The sequence below is a fragment of the Zootoca vivipara genome, chromosome Z (genome assembly GCF_963506605.1).
Source record: "Zootoca vivipara chromosome Z, rZooViv1.1, whole genome shotgun sequence".
Classification (NCBI taxonomy): Eukaryota; Metazoa; Chordata; class Lepidosauria; order Squamata; family Lacertidae; genus Zootoca; species Zootoca vivipara.
The window spans coordinates 4,136,269-4,153,869 of NC_083294.1; the positions used below are offsets into that span (position 1 = coordinate 4,136,269).

At 50.3% G+C, this 17,601-nt stretch overlaps 2 protein-coding genes across 4 annotated transcripts; one reads left to right on the forward strand and one right to left on the reverse strand.

Moving 5' to 3' along the window:
• The first annotated feature begins 186 nt into the window (after positions 1-186).
• RABL6 (RAB, member RAS oncogene family like 6) lies at positions 187-12,551 on the forward strand. 3 transcript variants are annotated; one of them, XM_060270430.1, is made up of 15 exons: positions 188-448; positions 5,283-5,417; positions 5,524-5,571; positions 5,735-5,787; positions 5,877-5,968; positions 6,063-6,203; positions 6,712-6,817; positions 6,997-7,100; positions 7,568-7,791; positions 7,904-8,036; positions 8,240-8,398; positions 8,664-8,895; positions 9,009-9,168; positions 10,014-10,075; positions 10,339-12,551. In XM_060270430.1, the coding sequence occupies exons 1-15, from the start codon at positions 319-321 to the stop codon at positions 10,516-10,518; spliced, it is 1,959 nt and encodes a 652-aa protein (XP_060126413.1). In that variant the 5' UTR covers positions 188-318; the 3' UTR covers positions 10,519-12,551. The 3 variants fall into 3 exon arrangements, with proteins under 3 accessions (XP_060126414.1, XP_060126413.1, XP_034969604.1); XM_060270431.1 differs by lacking the exon at positions 8,664-8,895 and having other exon boundaries at positions 187-448; XM_035113713.2 differs by lacking the exons at positions 188-448; positions 5,735-5,787 and having other exon boundaries at positions 5,340-5,417.
• A 65-nt stretch (positions 12,552-12,616) lies between these two features.
• Positions 12,617-16,966, reverse strand: PHPT1 (phosphohistidine phosphatase 1). The gene is made up of 3 exons (XM_035114186.2): positions 16,620-16,966; positions 15,847-15,971; positions 12,617-12,817 (listed from the first exon to the last, which is right to left on the reverse strand). The coding sequence occupies exons 1-3, from the start codon at positions 16,765-16,767 to the stop codon at positions 12,725-12,727; spliced, it is 366 nt and encodes a 121-aa protein (XP_034970077.1). The 5' UTR covers positions 16,768-16,966; the 3' UTR covers positions 12,617-12,724.
• Positions 16,967-17,601: the final 635 nt, after the last annotated feature.

Here is a 17,601-nt window from a genome sequence, read left to right on the forward strand (position 1 = left end):
CCACCGTTGCCTAGCGACCAGGCCTCCGCTGGACAATATTGTCCCTCTCCAGCCACCGTCGCTACCAACGCCCTGCAATTGTCCCTCCGCGTTTCCCGTCGCGAGCGAGCGCCCTCATTAGCTGAAATCTGCCGCGGGGGGGGGGGGGGAACTATGTCCCTCAACGGCCGCCGTCCGCCGCCGGAAGTCGTCCCGCTTAGCGAAGAAGGAGGAGGAGGAGGAGGGCAAAGATGGCGTCGTCGTCGTTGTGAGGGGCTGCCTTGCCGCTCGTCCGCTCCTCTGCTGGGCCGGCCTGGGCGCCGGCTCCTCCCAGGCGGGATGTTCTCGGCGCTCAAGAAGCTGGTGGGCTCGGAGCAAGGCCCCGTTCGGGAGAAGCCCATCCCGGCGGGCTTGCAGTCCATGAACCAGGCGCTGCAGAGGCGCTTCGCCAAGGGCGTCCAGTATAACAGTGAGTCGGGATGGCGATTAATATTCATGAGATGAACTGCTGGCTATTAACTCCGCTCCGCTTCATATTAATATTCATGACTTCTATTAATATTCATGAGATGAACGGTTTATATTTATATTTATATTAATATTCATGAGACGGACGATTCCCATTAAGAGCTCCTTAAGCTCTTATTTTCCCGTTCTGAGAAACCTAGCTCCTCAAGCTATTTTGCATGGCATGAGGCAGGAGCTCCCCGCTCTGGGAAACCTAGCTCATAAGCAATACTATTAATCACCAGGACAAATTATGGCAGCGATCACAATTCTTTCTTCCTCTTCCATTTTTGATATAATGTTTAATATTGTTAATGATGACCAAACTGTTTGTTAGCATTCGTTGGTTCAAATTGTATTTATGGCTTTCGTCCTCCGGGCTCTGAAATGGCAAAATATCAAGAGTATTATTATTGCACCTCCATGTACACACACACACACACACACACACACACGTGTAATAATAATAATTTATTATTTATACCCCGCCCATCTGGCCGGGTTCCCCCAGCCACCCTGGGCGGCTTCCAACAAAAATACAGAAATCAAACATCAAAAGCTTCCCTAAGCAGGGCTGCCTTGAGATGACTTCTAAAGGTCTGGTAATTGTTGTTCTCTTTGACCTCTAGTGGGAGGGCATTGCACAGGGTGGGTGCCACTACCGAGAAGGCCCTCTGCCTGGTTCCCTGTAACTTGGTTTCTTGTAGCGAGGGAACCGCCAGAAGGCCCTCGGCGCTTGACCTCAGTGTCCGGGCAGAACGATGGGGGTGGAGACGCTCCTTCAGGTATGCTGGACCGAGGCCGTTTACGGCAGTGTTTCTCAACCAGTGTGCCTCCAGATGTTTTGGGACTACAACTCCCATCATCCCTAGCTAGCAAGACCAGTGGTCAGGAATGATGGGAGTTGTAGTCCCAAAACATCTGGAGGCACACTGGTTGAGAAACACTGGTTTAGGGCTTTAAAGGTCAGCACCAACACTTTGAATTGTGCTCGGAAACGTACAGGGAGCCAATGTAGGTCTTTCAGGACCGGTGTTATGTGGTCTCGGCGGCCGCTCCCAGTCACCAGTCTAGCTGCTGCATTCTGGGTTAGTTGTAGTTTCCGGGTCACCTTCAAAGGTAGCCCCACGAAGAGCGCATTGCAGTAGTCCAAGCGAGAGATAACTAGAGCATGCACCACTCTGGCGAGACACTCCGCGGGCAGGTAGGGGCTCAGCCTGCGTATCAGATAGAGCTGATAAACAGCTGCTCTGGACACAGAATTGACCTGCGCCTCCATGGACAGCTGTGAGTCCAAAATGACTCCCAGGCTGCACACCTGGTCCTTCAGGGGCACAGTTACCCCATTCAGGACCAGGGAGTCCTCCACATCCGCCCGCCTCTTGTCCCCCACAAACAGTACCTCTGTCTTGTCAGGATTCAATCTCAATCTGTTAGCCGCCATCCATCCTCCAACCACCTCCAGACACTCACACAGGACCTTCACCGCCTTCACTGGTTCTGATTTGAAAGAAAGGTAGAGCTAGGTATCATCCGCATACTGATGAAAACCCAGCCCAAACCCCCTGATGATCTCTCCCAGCGGCTGCATATAGATGTTAAAAAGCATGGGGGAGAGGACAGAACCCTGAGGCACCCCACAAGTGAGAACCCAGGGGTCTGAACACTCATCCCGCACCACCACTTTCTGAACACGGCCCAGGAGGAAGGAGCGGAACCACTGTATAACAGTGCCCCTAGCTCCCAAGCCCTCTACACGGTCCAGAAGGATGTTATGGTCGATGGTGCCAAAAGCCGCTGAGAGATCCAGCAGAACTAGGAAACAGCTCTCACCTTTGTCCCTAGCCCACCAGAGATCTTCGACCAGCTGCATCTAAAGGCGGTTTTTTAAGAAGTGCTTTAATAACCGCCTCTTTCAGCGGCTCTGGGAAGGCTCCTTCGCAGAGAGAAGCATTCACCAACCTGCGAAGCCCATCGCCCAGCCCTTCCCAGCTAGCTTTTATAAGCCAATAAGTCAGGATGGGCAAGGGTCAAGGAGACAGGTGGTTGGTTTCACTCGTCCAAGCAGCCTGTGCACATCCTCGGAGGTAACAGATTGGAATTGATCCCACACAACTTGACTGGACAGGACTCTAGCACTCCCCCGCCCCGGCCCTGTTCCCACGGTGGAGTCTACCTCTTCCTGAATCTGAGCGGTTTATCTGTAAAAAACTTTGCAAAATCATTGCAGGAGATCATGTGGCCCGTACTGGGCCCGGATGGAGCAGGTGGTTCCGCTAAATTGTGAACCACCTGAAAGAGTCTCCTGCTGCTGTTTTCTGCAGATGCGATAGAAACTTGTCATCTCTGATAAGGAGGGTGAAACGGACTATAGAGATGAGGTGGAGCGGCTGACAGAGTGGTGCAGAGTTAATAACTTGCTCATAAATACAAAGAAAACAAAGGAGCTTATGGTGGACTTTAGGAGACAGAAGAACGAGGTCCAGCCACTTTTGATTGACGGAATTTGTGTGGAGAGGGTAACAACGTTTATATTTCTAGGCATTGAGTTACAGGAGGATCTGTCCTGGAGTGTTAATACAAGGGGGCTTGTGAAGAAGGCGCAGCAGAGACTGTATTTTTTGAGAATTTTAAGGAAAAACCATCTTCCACAAAAGCTGCTGCTTGCCTTCTATCACTGTGCCATACAGAGCGTGCTCACGTATGGTTTATGTGTGTGGTACAGAAGCTGTACTTCTCAGGATAGAGCAGGGCTGTGTAGAATTATTAAAACAGCAGAGAGCATTATTGGCTGCTCACTCTTCACCTTAGAACAAATCTACACCACCAGGTGCCATAGAAAAGCACTAGACATATCAAGAGATCCAACGCACCCTGGTCACCATTTCTTTCAGCTCCTGCCATCGGGACAGAGATATAGAACTATGCAGGCAAGAACGAGCCGTCTCAGGAACAGTTTCTTCTCTAGAGCGATTTTGGCCTTAAATGGAAAGCCTGGACTTTGAAGTCATTTTATTTGTTATTTGTATTATATTTACTGTTTTTAATTAGGTTTTGTAAATTTGGATTATGCGGAATGCTTTATCTGAGTGGATGTTGTTTGTTGTTTAGTCGTTTAGTCATGTCCGACTCTTCGTGACCCCATGGACCATAGCACGCCAGGCACTCCTGTCTTGCACTGCCTCCCGCAGTTTGGTCAAACTCATGTTCGTAGCTTCGAGAACACTGTCCAACCATCTCGTCCTCTGTCGTCCTCTTCTCCTAATGCCCTCCATCTTTCCCAACATCAGGGTCTTTTCCAGGGAGTCTGCTCTTCTCATGAGGTGGCCAAAGTATTGGAGCCTCAGCTTCACAATCTGTCCTTCCAGTGAGCACCCAGGGTTGATTTCCTTCAGAATGGAGAGGTTTGATCTTCTTGCAGTCCATGAGTGGATGTAGCAACCAAGTAATTTTGTTGTTCCCACAAGGGGACAATGACAATAAAGATATCTTAAAAGAAGGTCCTCTTCGCCGTCGCCATTGCCACTTGGTAGGCTCGACATTGAGCTCTAACCTGTGTCCGGTCTGATTCAGAATGAGTTTTTCGCCACCGGCGCTCTAGCCATCTCAACGACTGTTTCATCGCCCTCAGCTCTGGGGAAAACCACGGGGCAGTCCGGGCTCCATGCAATTGGAGAGGGCGCTTCGGAGCCAGGCAGTCAATAGCCCTGGTTAACTCCGCATTCCAGTGGGCCACCAGGGAATCAGCTGAAAGGCCATCAACATGGGATAAAACATATCCTACCACTCTCTGGAAGCCAATTGGATCCATTAAGTAGCGTGGGCGGACCATCCGAATCGGTCCCACCTCCCTGCAGAGGGGAAGGGTTGCGGAGAAGTCCAGTTGCAGTTGCACCAGAAAGTGATCTGACCATGGCACTTCTTTTGTTTCGCTTTTACTTAATGTCATATCACCAACATATAACGTGTGTGCTATATACCGTATTTTTTGCTCTTTAAGACACACCTAGTTTTTAGAGGAGGAAAACAAGAAAAAGTATTCTATTGAGCCTTCAGTGCCTCAGAAGGAAGGAAGGAAGGATTAAGGAGGAATGTAAGGAAGGAAGGAAGAATTGAGGAATGGAAGAAAAGAAGGGAGGGAGGGGTGAGAGAGAGGGGGGAAGAGAGGGAAGGATGGAGGGACAGGGATTGAAGAGAGAGAGAGAGAAGGAAGGAAGGAAAGAAAGAGAATTAAGGAGGAATGTAAGGAAGGAAGGAAGGGGTGGGTGAGAGAGAGGGGGGGAGGACGAATGGAAGGGGTGAGAGAGGGAGAGGGAGAGAAAGGAAGAGAGAGAGAAGGATGGAAGGAAGGATGGAAGCTGGCGGGAAGGGCAGAAGGGGCTCCCGTCGGTCCCTCCTCCTGGCTCCCTGCTCCTCTGCCAACGGCGGCTCCTCTGCCTGCTCTTGCAAGCAGGAAGGACTATTTCTCTTCTTATTCTGTTTCTTATTTTCTATTTTTTATTACTCTCTTTATTTTCTCTTTATTTTTTTCTTTTCTCTTCTTCTCTTTCTTATTTTCTGTTTCTCTTCTTACTCTCTCTCTTATTTTCTTCTCTTATTTTCTATTTTCTATTTCCATTTCTTCTTATTCTTTCTTATATTCTATTTCTCTTCTTATTCTATTTCTGTTTCTTCATTTTCTCTTTCTATTTCTTCGTCTTCAATTTCTTTTCTCTTTCTTTGATTTTTTCTTTTCTATTTCTATTTCTTCTTCCTCTCTTTTTAATATTTCTTTCTCATTCCAAATTTTTACCCAGTGAAGATCGTCATTCGGGGCGACCGCAACACAGGGAAGACCGCCCTGTGGCACCGCTTGCAGGGCAAGGCCTTCCTCGATGCCTACGTCCCCACCCCGGAAATCCAGGTTACCAGCATCCACTGGAACTACAAGAGTGAGTTCCCCTCTCTCAGAAGCCTAGCTCCTCAAGCTATTTTTCCCCCGTGTCTCGGGTTCGAATCCTGATCCCTGACCCCCTCTGGTTCCCCCCCTTTCCCTAGCCACCGATGATGTCGTGAAAGTCGAGGTCTGGGACGTCGTTGACAAAGGTGAGCCCCCTTTGTCCTGGGTCTGGGGTCATCCATCCCAACCCGCCAGGGCTCTCTGCTCTGAGAAGCCGAGCTCCTCCTGCCATTTCATATTGCACTGCATGAGGCGGGACCTCCCCGCTCCGAGAAGCCTAGCTCCTCAAGCTTTTTTTTGGCGTCGCAGGCAAGTGCAAGAGGCGAGGCGACGGGCTCAAGTTGGAGAACGAGTCCCAGGAGGTAAGCTGGGTCTACTTTTCCCCATACCGAGAGCCTCTCCCCGCTCTGAGAAAGCTAGTCTGCCTCTCTTTCTCTCTCTCGAACCCAAGGCTGAAGCGGCGATGGCCCTCGATGCCGAGTTCCTGGACGTCTACAAAAACTGCAACGGAGTGGTCCTGATGTTTGACATAACCAAGCAGTGGTGAGGTGACCCACCCCACCCTAGGGGGCGGGCGGTGTATGCCCTACCCGAAGGTGCTGACCCCACCTCCTCACCCTTGCCCCCCCCCCCGCAGGACCTTCGACTACGTTCTCCGTGAGCTGCCCAAGGTGCCCAACCACGTCCCCGTCTGTGTGCTGGGCAACCACCGAGACATGGGTGAGCACCGGGTCATCCTGCCCGACGATGTCCGGGACCTGATCCGCAAGGTCGACAGGTATGGGGGGCGCCGAGAAAGCTAGCTCCTCAAGCTGTTTTGTCTTGCATTGCAGGAGCTCCCCGCTCTGAGAAGCCTAGCTACTCAAGCTATTTTTTTTATTGCATTGCATTGCATCAGGCAGGACCTCCACACTTTGAGAAACCTAGCTCCTCAAGCTATTTTTTATTGCATTGCAGGAGGCGGGAGCTCCCCGCTCTGAGAAGCCTAGCTCCACAAGCTATTTTTATTGCATTGCATCAGGCAGGAGCTCCCCACTCTGAGAAACCCAGCTCCTCAAGCCATTTGTAATGGGATTTCCTCTGAAGGCAGCCCTGTTTAGGGAAGCTTTTCGTGTTTGATGGACCATTGTATTTTAATATTGTGTTAGAAGCCGTCCAGAGAGGCTGTTGTAACCAAGCCAGATGGGTGGGGTATAGATAATATATTATTATTATTATTATTATTATTATTATTATTATTATTATTATTATTTCACTATCCCCTCCTCTCCTGGCACCCCACGCAGGCCGCCCGGCGCCTCCTACGTCCGCTACGCTGAGGCCTCCATGAAGAACAGCTTCGGCCTCAAGTACCTGCACAAGTTCTTCAACATCCCCTTCTTACAGCTGCAGGTAAACAGTGTGGGGTCAGTTTGGATGACCCATTATCATCTTTTCACCACCAATCTTTGGACGATTGCCCCACTTCTTGGGAGATGCTAGTGCCGGGGGGTGGGGAACGCCCCAACCCATTGCCTCCGTCTCTCTTTTTCTCTTTTTTTCCACCCCCTCCCTCTCTCCCCCCCAAAAAGAGAGAGACACTTCTCCGGCAGCTGGAGACCAACCAGTTGGATATCGATGCCACCCTGGAGGAGCTGTCCGTGCAGCAGGAGACGGAGGACCAGAACTACGAGATGTACGTCCGGCCTGCCCCCTCCCTTGGGTCACCCCCCCTCAGAGCCTCATGCAATGCAATATAAAGTAGCTTGAGGAGCTACCCTTCTCAGAGCGGGGAGCTCCTGTCTTGTGCAATGCAATAAAGAAAGGCCCCGAACTCCGCCCCTTTCTCTGTTTTTACTTAATTTTAATTAAATTTATATTCCTTTTTCTTTCTCAATAAAGATGTGTATGTTTATTTCAATCCTGCCATCAAGTCTATGATCTTCCTTTCCTTCTACAAATATACTCTAGCTATTTTTTTATTGCATAGCATCAGGCAGTAGCTCCCTGCTCTGAGAAACCTACGGGAGCTCCTCAAACTATTTTTATTTCATTGCATGAGGCAGGAGCTGCCCACTCTGAGAAGTCTAGCTCCTCGAGCTATTTTTTTCATTGCATTGCAAGTTCTCTTCCAACATTTTCTTTCCTTCTTTCTCTGCACAGCTTCCTGGAAGCCATGGCAGCGCGCGTCCGGGGAACTTCTCCTCCGGCCCCTGACGGGCAGAGTCCCCCGCCGCCTGGTGACAACGCTTCGGGGGGCTCCACTCCAGGAACCCCACAGCCTGCCGAGCCCCCCCTCCCGCCCGAGGCCCCGCCCCCCACCCGCCGCAGCTTCATCTCGCGCATCTTTGGGGCCACGACAGAAGGCCCCCCTCCTCTCACGCCTGGTGAGCCTCTTTTCAGGGAGCTCCCTGCTCTGAGAAACCTAGCTCCTCAAGCTATTTACATATTACTCCCTGGTTCTGACCCCCGCATCCTCTCCCCCCCCCCCCGGCGCAGACCCCTCCGTCCCGCCGGCCCCGACAGTGGAGGACTTTGCCCCGGACGACAGCCTGGAGGGCAGCTTTCTGGAAGACCCTGGGCCGTCACGACACAAGGGGGCACCCTCGGCCGGACCCCCGGAAAGCAACAGGTGAGGGTACCGCCCCTTCCAAAGGGGTGGAGGGGGGGCATCCAAACCTCAGGCTCCCCGCTCTGAGAAACCTAGCTCCTCAAACTATTTCTTATGGCACTGTATGAGGCAGGTGCTCCCTGCTCTCAGAAGCCTAGCTCCTCAAGCTATTTTTCTTTGCATCTTTTCCCCACACCCTTGACCCCTTCTGCTCCTTCCTGCAGCCGCCACGACGCTCCCAGGAGCCCGGGACTGGTATCCGGTACCGCACCCCCCGGCAAGGACGGGGCACTCTCGAGTGAGGAGGACGAGGAGGGCCGGCCGACGGCCTTCGCCATCCTGGGGGATGAAGACATCGCCCCAGAGCTAGAGGGGGAAAAGTGGTATGAATGAATGAATTAATAAAAATAAAAATAATTTATTTTTTGTACCCTGCTGATCTGGCTGCGTTTCCCCTGCTACTATTAGAAGGATAATATATTATATTGTTTATTACTTTATTACTATAATTACTATACTATACTATTATTAGGATAATATATCATATAAAAATATATATTTTATTATTGTATAATCAGGATATTGTATATTATATTATGAGGATGATCTATCATGCTACTGTAATACTGGCCCCCCTTACCTCCCCAGCCCTCCCTCCCCATCTTTAAGGTCACCACCCCAACTGGAACCGACCCCAGACGCCCTTTCCGGCCTCCCCACGGCCCCCCGGCCCCCGGCCCAAGCGCCGCCCCCCGGGGCGAAGGGCGAGGAGTCAGAGAGCGACCCCGAGGGCCCAGTGGCTGCACAGATGCTCTCCTTTGTCCTGGACGACCCTGACTTTGAGAGTGACGCGTCGGCCGGCGTCGTCAAGGCGAGGGGTGTAAGTCAGGGGCAGGGGAATTTAAAAAATAGCTTGAGGAGCTAGGTTTCTCAGGGCGGGGAGCTCCTGCCCAACCCCTGGGGCCACCGCTTCCTGTCTCCTCCTTCCTCCAGGACAAGTTCCCTGACCTCTCGGACCTCTCAGATGCCTCGGACCCCGGAGGGCACCCCCCGCCGCCCCCCACCCTCTCCTCCTTCCGGCCGAAGAAGGACGAGGCGGATCTCTTTGGGTTGGGCCTGGACAAGCCGAGGCGGAAAGAAAGCAGCGAAGAAGGTGAGCGGCACATAATGATGATGATGATAATACTAATAATAATAGTAATAGTAGTAGTAATATTCTGGGTGGCGCTGTGGGTTAAACCTCAGAGTCTAGGGCTTGCCGATCAGAAGGTCGGCGGTTCGAATCCCAGTGGGGTGAGCTCCCGTTGCTCGGTTCAAGTTCCTGCCCACCATGGCAGTTCAAAAGCACATCAAAGTGCAAGTAGATAAATAGGGACCGCTCCGGTGGGAAGGTAAACGGCATTTCCGTGCGCTGCTCTAGTTCGCCAGAAGCAGCTTAGTCATGCTGGCCACATGACCCGGAAGCTGTCTGTGGACAAATGTTGGCTCCCTCGGCCTAGAGATGAGCGCCGCAACCCCAGAGTCGGACACAACTGGACCTGATGGTCAGGGGCCCCTTTACCTTTAACATATATACACAAATAATATATAAAAATATAATAAAAATTATATTATTAAAACAATAAAAATAAAAATAGTATAATAAAATAAAAATAGTATTATATAAAAATATTTTGTATTTTTATTCAATGCTATGGTACACAAACATTACAGTTCCACAGGGCTCTTCATCAGTTGATTTGACTATGCTACGGTGCCACAAGCTGGAGTCCCCCCAAATAGGGGGAGTCTTATACATGGGGGCATCAGAAAAATGTGGTTGTTTTAATTAAAAGAAAGAAAGAAATTAAATTATTAAAAAAATAAAAATTCTTACTGTGAATGGTGCTGACGTGAGAAGGGCCGGTATATAAACTGAGTAAATAAAATAAAATAAAAAGAGTATCAAATAAAAGTTAGGAAAAAAATGAAACAAAACGAATCTTCTTCTTTCTATAGATCAGGACAAGCCACCTTCCAAGGAGAAGAAGAAAAAGAAGAAGAAGCGGAGCGGCAAGGAGGTAGCGCCCCCCCCCTGCAATGCAATGCAATTAAAAAATAGCTTGAGGAGCTAGGCTCCTGCCTCCTGCAAAGCAATATGAAATACAGTGGTACCTCTACTTACAAATTTAATGAGTTATTCGTAAGTAGAGGTACCACTGTAGCTTGAGGAGCTAGCCTCAGAGTGGGGAACTGTAGTGCGAGTGTGAGGAACTACATTTCTCAGCCGGGCGCCTCCCCAAAAAACATTCTCTCTTTGTCTCTCTCCCGCCCCACCCCCAAGGACGAGAAGTCGGCGAGGAAGAAGAGCCGCCCCAAAAAGGGCAAGGAGGAAGAGGACGGCGCACGGCGGACGAAGGCCAAGGGCAAGGGCGACAATGCCATCGACGAATTGGAGGCCTTCCTGGGGGGCGGCGGGGGGGCAGGCACGGCACGGGGGGGTGGGGACTATGAGGAACTTTAGCTCCGCCCCCTCCCAACAGGGGGCCCCTGGGAACTCCTTCCACCTAGAAGGCCTGCCCCCAACCTTTGACGGACGACTCAAGGAGCTGTAGCTCCACCCCCTCGACGGGAGGGTCCACCCCCCCTTTGACGGACGCTATTTTGTACAAGGGGACCCTCCGGAAAAACCAGACTTCCTGCAGCCCCCCCCCCCCCGGTCACTGATCCGGGGTCTGGAGACGCATGTTTGGCCCCCTCCCCTGGTTTGCCCCGCTTTTTTTGGCATTGCTGTGACCGCCCCCCCCCCAATGAATCTTCTGGCGCATTCCGTTGCCTTGTGCTGCTTTGGGGGGCGGAGCTGGGGAAAAGGAAGTCCTGCCCCCTCCCCGCCTGCCTTGAGGCCGCTCCAATTCCGGGCATGTGAAACTGACCGTCGACTCAGGTATCTCTCCCCCACTTCCGGCCTGCTTGATCCTGCGAAAAAGGGGGCCATGGGGGAAGGGGCTGGCGGTTCCCCTCTTGACTTCTTCCTCTTCCCTTCTTCCTCCTCTTCTTTTCCTTCCCCCTTTCCTCCTTTTTGCCCAGCATTCTCTTCCTCTTCCCCCTCTCTGATCCCCATTTCTCTTTCCCTTCTGTCCTTTTTTTCTTCCTCTCCTCTGGTCCCTTCCTTCCTTCCTTCCTTCCTTCCTTCCTTCCTTCCTTCCTTCCTTCCTTCCTTCCCCTTCCCTTCCCCCTTCTTGCACTTCCGCTCCCTTTCCTCTTGCTTCTCCCTCCCCATTTTAAACATCCTTCTCCCCCTTTATCTCATCTGCTTCTTTCTCTTCCTTTCCATTCTTCCTCTTTTCTTCCCCTTTCTTCTCCCCTTCTCCCTCTTTCCTCTTCATCTCTTCTGCTATTTCCTCTTCCTCTTTTTCCTCCCTCAATTTCCCTCATTTCCTCTTTCTCCTCCCCTTCTTCCTCTTCATCTCATCTGCTATTTCTTCTTCCTTTTCCCTCTTTTCTCTCCCATTTCCTCTTTCTCCTCCCCTTCTTCATCTCATGTGCTATTTCTTCTTCCTTTCCCCCTTTCCTCTCCCAATTTCCCTCATTTCCTCTCCCTTTTCCTCTTCATCTCACCTGCTATTTCCTCTTCCTTTCCCCCCTTCTTTCCTCTCCAAATTTCCTTAATTTCCTCTTTCTCCTCCCCTCCTTCCTGTCCCTCCCCATTCCTCTTCCTGTTCCCCACTTTCTTTTACGCCCCGCTCCTCTGCACCCATCAACTTATAAACATCCTGTTTGCACAAGGCCACCTGCCTCCGTGTCATCTTTGGTGCCTGTTTTGGGAAAGGGAACTGTAGCGTGCTGTGCGTGGTGCCTGGTTTCAGGACTGCGAAGACTTGGCCCCTTGCTTTGTGGCAAGGAAAGGACCTACCTTGGACAACGGCCACACCAGGCGCCTTCATAATTTCCGACAACGCAAGTCCTATGGCAACTGTAGTATGCTCAGGGTTGCCTTGGGAACTGGAGTATGCCCAGGGGCACCGATAACTAGGTGCCACCATAGACCCGTAGGAAAGAGAGATTGGCTGTTAAGGGGAAGAGGTCGCCTCCTGGCTATACCTAGCAACCACAGTTCCCACGACCCATCTTGCCGTTTTAGGCAGTGCTCTGGGAACTTTAGTTTGCTCTGGGCGCCACTCATTCCTGGCAGCTAAAACTCCCAGAGTTCCGTGGGCGAGAAGGATGGACCGTTACAGTTTTCTAGGAACTGTAGCTCTAGGAGAAGGGGGCATTTTGGCGGTCGAAAACTACAGTTCCCAGAAACCACAAAGAATTCCCAGAGCCAAGATTTCCAAAGTAGAGAATTGTAGTTCTCTGAGGCGCCTCATGAAAAGTCTGGTACCTTGAGGGTACTACAGTTCCCAGTGCAGTTTTGGTCAAGGTGTGGCTGTTTAGAATGGGGTGAATGCGCCTGGCTTTTGCCGCTGTCCCCCTGAGAATCCTGGGAACTGTAGTTTCTGGCAGATGCTGAGAAACTACCTGGAAGGGTTGTCGCGGGGGAGCTAAGTGGAGACGGGGATCCAGGTTCAAATCCTCTCCAGGTGATCAAAACGGCGTGTGGAATAACGGGAAATGTAGCATTTGTGCCTAGAACAGTTTTATTTCACTCCAGGTCCCAGGTGCGAATGTGACCCCAGACCGGATATTATTATAATATTATTAGGTGTGGGAAAATGAAACATTGGGGGTCAGTAGCCATCGTCTGCCCAGGTGACCTCATAGTCTGGAAAAGCGGCACTCAGTTTTTCGGTGGCCACTGAATGCTTTGCGCGCCCAAAGCCCTAAAAGAGAAGAGGAAAATTAGAGCAATACGAAACTAATATATAATAATAATAAATTTCTAATACATTTTAATGTATTTTTAATCTTTGTTGGAAGCTGCCCAGAGTGGCTGGGGAAACCCAGCTAGATGGGTGGGATACAAATAAATTATTATTATTATTATTATTATTATTATTATTATTATTATTATTATGTATTGTTATGATGTATTATAATGTAATTTAATTGTGCCATTAATACATAATAAATGAAAAATAACTATATAATTATAAAATACAAATGCTATAATAAAGAAGAAATAGGGATATAAAATTATACAAAAATATCCAAATAGTAACACGACGAAGTTTTATCATATAGATCTTTTTAGATATATAATGTATTATAGAATGATATATATTCTTAGTATCATTTTTATCCTTAATGCGATAGTATTCTTTGAACCGCCCTGAGATATAATAATAAAGAGCAGTTTAATAATAATAATAATAATAACAACAACAACAATATATTAGGTATGTTTTGTTGTTTAGTCGTTTAGTCGTGTCCAACTCTTTGTGACCCCATTGACCAGAGTATGGGAACGGTTTAATAATAATAATAATAATAATTAATAGGTATAGAGCAGTTTAATAACAACAACAATAAAGCCACTATATATATATATATATATATATATATATATATATATATATATATATATATATATTAGTGTATTTCAGCCCGTTCAATAACGGGCGCTAGAAGATATGCGAGAGGAGCAGCGGGGCTGCGGCTTTCCCTCTCTCTCTAGAAAGAAAGAACAGTTTGGACAGGAGGGTTCAGTGACCGCAGTTAGACGATTACATTAGCAATGCCTGATCACTTAATTCAGAATACATGGATAGAATCATAGAGCTGGGAGGGACTCCCAAGGTCATCTAGTCCAACCCCCTGCAATGCAGGATTCTTTTTGGCCAACGTGGGGCTCGAATCCTTGACTCCCTGAGATTAATGAGTCTCATGCTTTAGTGAACTGATGGTGCACAGGGGAAGAATACGAATACTTCAGATGGCACTGCCTAGAAAACACCAATTCTCACATTCTAGGAGAAGAGAGTCGGCGCCCTGCCCTCGCCCGGGAGTGCTGCTATCACCGATGCACCTGTGACTAAGCCCAAAAGCGCAGATATATCGTGTGGGACCCTCCCCCGGAAGACACAATATGAAATATTGGCCGGGGGGGATGAGGGAAAGAGGGGGGCCAGCTGCGTCCCCCTTCTTGACGGGGCAGCGTCACTCTCCACGATCGCGTGAAAGGCTGTGTGACGGAGGAAACGACACCCTTTCATCCTCCCCACCCACCCCGTGAAAGCCAAGAAAGAAAGAAAAAGTTTCAGGAAGATCCAGCCTTTTCCTGTCCCTATAAAGTTGTCTCATCATCTGCCCAATAAAAGACCTAAGTGCCATAACAGGATCAGGGGCCAACCTGGCAGGACACTGGGGGAAGAAGGCGAAAGGCTGTAGCAAGTAAACAGGGCTGGTGAAGAAATCTCAGCCTTTTACCAGGGGACGCTGTGGCTTTAAACCACTCCAAGAAGGGTTTCCTCAAACGTCCCTTCCCTGCTCCGTTGCCTCGCTCACCCGTGCTCCGGTGTCTGATTAAATGAGAAGGAAGTGTGGGAGTGAAGCTCTCCCTTTAAGAGGCAGCCTGCAATGACAATTTCAACAATTCGTGGTTGCAGGCTGCCTTTTAAAGGGAGAGCTTCGCAGCCTCCACTCCCAAACTTCCTTCTCGTTTAATCAGACCCCAGAGTGCAGGGGGGGGGGAGAGGAAAATAGGATCGCTGAAAGGGGGGGGGAGGAAGAAAGAAGGACAGGGCGGGGGAGGTTCAAGGAGGTGAGAAAGCGAGCGAGGCAACGGAGAAGGGAGTGAAAATTACAATGGCAATTTCAACATTGCAGGATGGCATTCCACAGCTCTCACTCTTCCCCTCTTGTTCACATCGGCAGACTGAGGATGCCGGCGCTAGAACATCCCGGGGTTGCCGGCTCTGTCGGGTGGGGGGAGGGAGAAGCAATCCTATAGGGACAGCGGGGTTTACTGCTGTGTAAGCGGACAGAGAATTGTGCTGCTGGCAAAAGACGTGCTTCTTCTCTCCCGCCCGCTCCTTCAAGGCGCCCCTTGGAAGGAACTTCCTCGCTTGCCAGTCCACCGCCTCCAACCCCACACATTCGCCCCCCACCCGGCTCTGCTCTTTGCCCGTCACTTGGCCTTCCTCACACCGCATTGAAAACTGCCAGTTCCGGCTTCTATAACAAATAATTCCTTCCCCCACCCCCACCCCGCTTTGTGTGTGTGTCGGTTGAAAGTGCGCTGCGTATGGGAAGCGCGGCGGTCGGGGGTTTATTTGGATGGGGGGGGGGCTTCGGTTAGGTCGCCTTTGTCTCCAGTAGCCCCTGTGTTTGCGAGTGGGGCCGTTGGGCTCGGAGATGGGCACCGGGAGTGGTCTCTGCCTGTTTCCGCTCCTCCCCCGCTCAGCCTCTCTCTCTCGCTACAATAGTGCCAGCAGCGTGGCCTGCAGAGTGTAGCTGCTGCCGGGGCTGCTTCCCTCGGCCTGCTGCGCTGGCTGCTCTTCGGGCGGCAGAGGAGGTGGCAAGAGTAGCACCTCCACCTTGGGCCTGCCCCGCCGCCACCACCACCAAGAGGCTGCCCATTAAATTATGGAACCCGTTAAAAGATTGTTGGGAGCAGCAGTTGGCGGCCGCAGGGAAACGGTAGGTGGGGGGGGGGGGAGAGCGCGCATGCGTGTGTGTACGTCGTCTCTGCTGTCCAATCCCTGTGTCCCTGGGGCCCATGAACAGTACCCCAGGGACACACGGGACAACTGGACGCAGGGACAACTTGGACATTATTATATAGGATATATATATATATATATATATATATATATATATATATATATATATATATCCTATATAATAAAGACCGTGAGGGCCGCTCTAGGACCTAGTCCCGCCCGCCAAGAGGAGTCCCTCGCTCGCTCACCACGGAGTAGCCGTAGACGTGGATCCGGCGGGGGCTACTCTGGCGGGAAATCCGCCCGCCGCCCTGGCATTCGCACTCAAAGCCCAGCTGGGAGAGATCTTCAGATACGCGGTCATAGATGTCGGCTGCGGGTTAAAGTGTGTAAAAAATGCACATTGGGGTTTAGATGAGTGTATAAATCTAGGGTTTGTGTGTCCCTATAAGTGTGCGGTTGCTTATAGATTTGTGCGTATACTTGTGCATATAAATACATGTCTCTATAAGTGTGTGCTTGTGTGTATATTTGTGTGTATACTTGTGCATATAAATATGTATATATATAATTTATAGAAATATACCTATGTATCTATTAAATCATAATATTATTTAGTAATCTATTCATAGCATCAAAATAAAATGATGTATAAATAATAAATAATAAATAGATAGAAATAATAGGTATATATATATATATACACACACACAATTATAAATATCGAATCATATATATTACTAAATAAGCTTATGAAAACGTACAGAGAAAAACAAAAGTGACATGTTCCGTTCAGGATGAGGGCGCGAGGCATACGTGCCATTCCGCCCCCTTTTCAGCTCTCGCCCAATCAGAGCTCGTGTCCGGCGCGCTCTCCCCGCCTTCGCGTCCCTCGTGCTTAAGCCTCGCCCAATCGGTGCCCACTTCCGGCGTTCCCTCCCCGTCTCCCACGTCCACGTGCCTACGCCTCGCCCAATCGGAACCCGCTCCCGGCTTTCTGCGCCCGCCTCCGTCCCCTCACCGTGATACTCGGCCCAGGCGTAGCCGCGCACGACATCCTTGCCCGGTCCGGAGCCTCGTGGCGTGACCCGGATGAGGACGTACTTGAAGACGCCGTCGTCCTCGTCGATGTCGACGTCGGGAACGCGCTCCAGGTCTCCGTCCGCCATTATTGCTGCGCCCGCTGAGGCGAAAGGAGCGCCCACCAAAGCAGGCACGGGACCAATGGTGATTCGGCTGCTGTGAAGCCCCGGCCCTGAGGCGGGATTAAGTCCTTTGGCGGGCCGGCGCAGAAAGGCTCAGCCGATGGGTACGCCACTTCTAGCTTGCGTGACCAATCGAGGGTAGGCTGCCGCGCAACACCGCCCAGGAGGCGGGGTTAGTTCCTTTGATTGTCCGGCTCAGAAAGGCTCAGCCAATGGGTGCACCGCCAAATCGTGGGTCAGCTGCTGCGGAGTACCGCCCCCGGGGCGGGCGTACGTTTTTTGATAGGCCTGTCAGCCAATGGGCGCGCCGCTTTCGGCTTCCTTTACTTAATCGCAGGTCGGAGTGCCTTTAGTGCGTGTGTTGGGAGGTCAGCGTCCTAAGCTAACTACATTTCCCATGATGCTTTGGGGCCTGGCCATTCAAAAGACTTAGAAGAGCCCTTGGAATCGTCAATCAAAGCTCTAGGTGCAGCTTGGGAACTGAAGTTTCCAGGCACTGAGACCTCCAAGGAGGCGCCTTCTCCCCATTGAGAGCTAAAATTTCAATCACACCCCCCACCCTTGAAAATGGGGATCCACTCTCGGCTTTGTAGGGCTGGCACCAAACTACAGTTCCCAGCACGAAAATCACTGCCCTTTAAAAAATTATTTATTTTTTATAATATTATTTTTAAGAAAATCACTGCCCTTTTAAACAGCCCCATGTTTCTGCAAAGGTGTATAATTTCATATTCCCATAAAATATGTTGTGATTCATGGAGAATTGCTTTTTATTATTATTTCATTGCTGATCATCTC